The sequence below is a fragment of the Prosopis cineraria genome, unplaced genomic scaffold (genome assembly GCF_029017545.1).
Source record: "Prosopis cineraria cultivar Desert tree isolate PC_DT_omini unplaced genomic scaffold, ASM2901754v1 PC383, whole genome shotgun sequence".
NCBI classification, from domain to species: domain Eukaryota; kingdom Viridiplantae; phylum Streptophyta; class Magnoliopsida; order Fabales; family Fabaceae; genus Prosopis; species Prosopis cineraria.
The window spans coordinates 46,365-52,364 of record NW_026555710.1 but is presented as its reverse complement, the minus strand read 5'-3'; the positions used below and the strand labels follow the sequence as shown (position 1 = coordinate 52,364).

Below are 6,000 nucleotides of genomic sequence, written 5' to 3'. Positions count from 1 at the left end.
TATTATTTGAGGGCTAAACTATATAAAAAATTTAAATTTGGAAGTTGTATATGACCTTTCTAAATTTTACAAGTTTAAATTGATCCTCCGAGAGTGTAACTTCTAATTTTGTTTTTCAAAAGTTCATATTGTTAATTATATTTTTTTCATAAGGGTTAAAATCTCATTTAACTAAAAAAAATATTATTAAATAAAATATTATACTATAGAATTATGAAAAATTATTTCTTATATTTTTGAATAGTTGAGATATTGATAGTAAAAAAAATGTTATTATGATCATATAAAATTTAAATATTTTAATCATGCATTACATTAATCTAACATGAAATTATAAATAAAAATTTATCCTTTAAAATAATAAAACTATGCATCACTGATAATTAAAAAAATCAATAAAATTAATATAATTGTAAATATTAAAATTTTATATAGTGATAATAACATCTTTTTTGTTATTAATGCCTTAACTATCTAAAAACTATAAAAAATTGATTATAAATAGTTTTATAATATAATAATTTTGTTTAACAATATTTTTTAGTTAAATAACATTTTAACCCTTATAAAAAAAATAATATAATCAACCTGGGTGTTTTGAAAAATAAATTAAAGATTAAGGAGATTCATTTTAAACTTCTAAAAGTGAGGGGTTACATATAATTATTTCAAAATTTAAGGGAGTTTTATACATTTTAACCTTACTTGGATGAATAACAATTTGATTTTGTAAAAACTTCATGATAAATAATTCTATTTAACTCCCATTAAAATAACAAGTTTAACTAAAAAAAATTAAATGCCACACAGAAAATAAGGGTACATTGCAATTATGTTATGGATTATGTATATGATTTATAGAAAAAACATAATTTTTAATCCTTGTACTTTGCTGATATTTTGTCATAGGTCCTAATACTTTTTTTCAATATTTTATATCTCTACACTTTCATTTTTCAGTGTTTTACATTCATTTAAGATTCCTGCACTTTGTTCATTTTGTTTATTTAGAAACCTAAAACACTAGAATGAAAATATAAGGACCTATAACACAAAAAAAAGTACAGAAATTTATAGCAAATACGAGCAAAGTATAGGGATCAAAACGTAAAGTGTAGGGACCAAAAGTTATATTTTTTTTCTTATTTATAAATCATGAATGATATGATTATTTTTCATGCCTCATGTAATTTGCGAAACCTATAGTTACCACTGGGAATCAAAAACCATATTTACCCTTGGAAGAAAATATGAGAGTCATAAAAATCAAATCGCCACCAAATATGCCAAAATTCTATTAATGTAATTAAATATAATTAAAAATTGAGTTAATATATAATTTAAATTTTAAATTATAAATTCAGGGGCGATTTGAATCCTACATTTTTAAAAAGTACATTTTAAATATTAAATAATTAAGTTGAAAACAATTTCATCCCTATTGTTAAAAGTTTAAACAAACAGTCGTTAAATTGGAGCTCAATGTGTGACTTTCATTACATCAATGTAGGAGATAGACAGAGAGTGAAATTTAGTAAAAATCGTATATTAGACTACACTTTTAAAAAAACTAATGAACACTTGTTGAAATTTAATAATAGAGGCAAAATTGCCTCAACTTTAATATTTTAAAATTTAAAATATACCTTTCAAAATTTAGGATTAAAATCAATTTTAAACATATAGTTTTGGAGTTTAAATCACATATTAAATTTTAAAAAATAATTGATTTCACATGAAAGCTCTAATATATACTTTTTCACTAATTTTGAAGTCAATCTTGCAATTTACAACGTGACATGACCTTCATAACCGTTAAAACTGTTAACTCGAATCTTTACCTCTCATCGCCGAGATTCATGAATCGGACGGCGAAGAAAACACCAATTAGCCAGGCAAATGTCTCGCAAATCCTCACACTTGTGTCCCTGTGGCGATTTCTTGTCCAAAATGCTTTTCCGTTATGAAAACGAACCAGAGAGTTCAGAGAGAGACAGAGAGGCACACGTCACAATTCACAACACCACACAACGTACAGAGTCAGAGCAAGAGAATTAGAGAAAGTGAAGAAGATCGGAATTTAACTTCCAAGAAATGGCGAGAGGGCCTCTCGCTCGTCATCAATGGATCCCTCTGTGTATTTTGCTCCTTCTCCATCACGTCAATTGCTTTTACCTCCCTGGAGTTACACCTCAAGATTTCCAGAAGGTGATTCCAATTTATTCGTCTTCTGATGAATCTTTATTTCTTATTAGCTTTACGTCAATTTGCGATGCATGTTTGTCATTGTTGTTTTTCCTTGGGCGAGGGGTAATGATTTTTGTTTTTCAATAAAATAGAAACTTGTTGGTTTAAATGCAAGTTCAACACACTTCTAAGTTCTGACAATGGTAGAAGTTTCAAATTTAATAAACAAAGGAGTATCCATGATTATTTATTGATCTAAAAGACAAAGAATGATGTCTAAATTATGTCCTTTAGATGAAATATTTTCGTTTCTGCTTTAATCGGATAATAACTCTTATCCGTATAAATGTTTATCGAATTATCAACTTGGCAACTCTTAATCTCATAAACTAAAATTTTAGCTCAAATCTAAGAAAAACTTGAGATTCCACCTGTAAATGGAAATAAATAACAACAAAAGTGGGAGGGAAGTTTCGACCTATGGAGTAAAGTAAATCCAAAGACTTCTCTTTTAGAAAAGACATATGGGTTCCAAGAGAGTTGTTTGGTAAAAAAAAAAATTAAAAACTGAGGAGATTAATTTACATTCCTGTGCGTATGACATATATTTTCTTTGATTATCAACAACTTGACGAGAGATTCTCATAGTATGTCCCTGGCTGTTCTACAGTGATTCTGCTTCTGTCAAGAGTAGAATTGTATATCTGTTTTCTATTTTTTTTAATAAATGCTTGATTGTTGTCAACTACGCTAGATGAATCAGTCTCTGTCACCACCTAAATTTGGCACCCCCAACAATTCCTTAGGCCTTAGGCTGGCACAATTGATAGCTTCATCTGATTCGGTGTCCATTCACGAACAGGTGATAGGCCAAAAGAATACGACATCTTTTTCTAATCATAATCCTAATAGTTTTGATTATTTTTCATTGGTCGCAGGGAGATGTGTTGATGGTGAAAGTGAACAAGTTGACATCCACAAAAACACAGCTTCCTTATTCCCACTATTCACTGCCTTATTGTCGCCCAGATCACATTGTTGACAGTGCAGAGAATCTAGGAGAAGTTCTTCGGGGTGACCGCATTGAAAACTCGCCCTATGTGGTGAGTTAAATTGTGTGGAATGGTTCCGTGATTCTTCCTCTGGTTCAATCACTTTAATTTATTGAACAATTTGAATTTCCCAGTTTAAAATGAGAGAGCCACAGATGTGCAATGTTGTTTGTCGTCTAACTCTTGATGCAAAAACAGCCAAAGAGTTCAAGCAAAAGATAGATGATGAATATCGGGTGAATATGTGAGTCATTAATGACTTCAAAGTTCAAATTTATACTGCTCTAAAGCTGCTATGTAGTTGTGACCATTTTTTTTAATTCCTTTCTTGCATTGTTGCAGGATTCTTGATAACCTTCCTTTAGTTGTTCCTCTTCGAAGGGCCGATCATGATGAATCTTCCATGGTTTATCTGCATGGCTTTCTTGTTGGCCTTAAAGGACAGTATGCTGGAGTAAGTACCAGCTGAATAACTTTCTCTTGTTCATTGGCTTGAATCTATTTTGATCTCTTGAATGTGCACAACTGTATACACAGATGAAGGAAGAGAAGTATTTTATCCATAACCACTTATCGTTTGTGGTGAAATATCATAGAGATCCCTTGACCGAGTTGTCAAGGATTGTAGGCTTTGAGGTTAAACCTTTCAGGTTGTATTATAATTCTTTTCCACATGATTGCATATTAGTCTAGTGAATGGCTGGCTGTACTTGCAATATAATTTCTGTGAATACAGTGTAAAGCATCAGTATGAAGGTGAATGGAATGAGAATATCCGCTTAACTACTTGTGATCCCCATGCAAAAAGGGCAGTCACCAATTCCGAAGCTCCTCAAGAGATTGAAGACAAGAAGGAAATTATTCTAACGTATGATGTTGAATTCCAGGTTACTTACCACAACTTTTAAGTAACTGTATTACTTCTCATTGCTACTGAGGATTCGGTTTTGATTTGATCTTGGTTTCATTTAACTATGTGAAGTGTTTTTGCCTTGTAGGAGAGTGATATAAAGTGGGCTTCTCGCTGGGATACCTATCTCCTAATGGCTGATGATCAGATTCACTGGTTTTCCATTATTAATTCTTTACTGATTGTAATTTTCTTGTCGGGCATGGTGGCTATGATAATGTTGCGAACACTTTACCGTGATATCTCTAACTATAACCAATTAGAGACACAAGAAGAAGCTCAAGAAGAGACAGGATGGAAACTTGTGCACGGGGACGTTTTCAGGCCTCCATCCAAATCTGACTTACTGTGTGTATATGTTGGAACAGGTGTCCAGTGTTTTGGTATGGTTCTTGTCACTATGATTTTTGCTGCCCTTGGATTTCTCTCACCCTCAAACAGAGGAGGGTTGATGACGGCCATGCTCGTGCTCTGGGTCTCCATGGGATCATTCGCTGGATACTCATCAGCATGTTTCTATAAGATGTTCAAGGGCACAGATTGGAGAAAGATCACTCTGAAAACAGCCTTCATGTTTCCTGCTATTGTCTTTGTGATATTCTTTGTGTTAAATGCTCTTATTTGGGGCGAGAAGTCTTCTGGGGCTGTCCCTTTCGGAACAATGTTTGCTCTGGTTCTGCTATGGTTTGGCATCTCATTCCCACTTGTCTTCATGGGTGGTTATGTGGGTTTCAGAAAGCAAGTTTCCGAGGATCCAGTAAAGACAAATAAGATACCTAGGCAGATCCCAGAGCAGACCTGGTACATGAACCCTGTGCTGTCTATTCTAGTAGGAGGAATACTCCCATTTGGTGCTGTCTTCATAGAGCTATTCTTCATTCTCACATCAATCTGGTTACATCAATTTTACTACATATTTGGTTTCCTCTTCATTGTGTTCCTCATATTGCTGGTCACTTGCGCTGAGATAACAGTAGTTCTCTGCTACTTCCAGTTGTGCAGTGAGGACTATCGCTGGTGGTGGAGATCTTATCTGACTTCAGGTTCATCATCACTTTACCTTTTCCTTTATGCTGCTTTTTACTTCTTCACAAAGCTTGAGATCACAAAGCCAGTGTCTGGGATTCTGTACTTTGGATATATGCTGATTCTTTCATATGCTTTCTTTGTGCTGACTGGCACAATTGGGTTCTATGCATGTTTCTATTTCACAAGGCTCATCTATTCATCAGTCAAAGTTGACTAGTTCTTGCCACGTGGAGCAAATGTATGGATGGTCAAATCACCTCTTGAAGCGTTAATGCATTTTTAGTTAGAACGGAGAGTTGTGGCTCTCCATTGGTTCCAATTTTAAGCTTAGGCGGAAATTCTTGTTAGTCTCTACAATATTAGTTTGTTCTGCGTATACGATTTTTGTTCAAATATCTCTGTTATCTTAGTGTTTTTTTTTTTTTTGGTGTTTCTCCTTCTTGTAAGCATGTTGAGCTCATGTTTTATCTTCGAGACTTGGATCGTTCAAATCAAAATTGGGTCAATTACAATTGTGAAACTTCCCTCCTTGTATCCCCCACCCCCAAACAAAAAAATAAAATAAAATAAAATAATTAATTGCAACCTACGTAGAATTTTTCAAATAAATTTTATTGGGGTTTGGGAAATTTGTGTTTTCATTGTCATTTTTACACGTATGCCACTTGCAAAGGAGCGTGTTCCAGTGGTAACAAATCATTCCACTTGAGGATTTCGTTGTGCCAACTAATTGTGTGTGTCAAACTCAGCATCCAATTCCTAAGAATTTAGCCTATAATTCCCAAAGTCTCGAGATCAAATCTGATTGTCAATGTGATGATC

General features: G+C 33.2%; 1 protein-coding gene across 3 annotated transcripts; it reads left to right on the top strand.

Annotated features, from left to right (window-relative positions):
• Positions 1 to 1,951: 1,951 nt before the first annotated feature.
• Positions 1,952 to 5,601, top strand: LOC129296678 (transmembrane 9 superfamily member 10-like). 3 transcript variants are annotated; one of them, XM_054935264.1, is made up of 9 exons: positions 1,952 to 2,208; positions 2,942 to 3,049; positions 3,126 to 3,290; positions 3,374 to 3,483; positions 3,582 to 3,693; positions 3,777 to 3,889; positions 3,976 to 4,126; positions 4,238 to 5,192; positions 5,365 to 5,601. In XM_054935264.1, exons 1-9 carry the CDS (start codon positions 2,095 to 2,097, stop codon positions 5,448 to 5,450), a joined length of 1,914 nt encoding a protein of 637 aa, XP_054791239.1. In that variant the 5' UTR covers positions 1,952 to 2,094; the 3' UTR covers positions 5,451 to 5,601. The 3 variants fall into 3 exon arrangements, with proteins under 3 accessions (XP_054791239.1, XP_054791237.1, XP_054791238.1); XM_054935262.1 differs by having other exon boundaries at positions 4,238 to 5,601; XM_054935263.1 differs by lacking the exon at positions 2,942 to 3,049 and having other exon boundaries at positions 4,238 to 5,601.
• Positions 5,602 to 6,000: the final 399 nt, after the last annotated feature.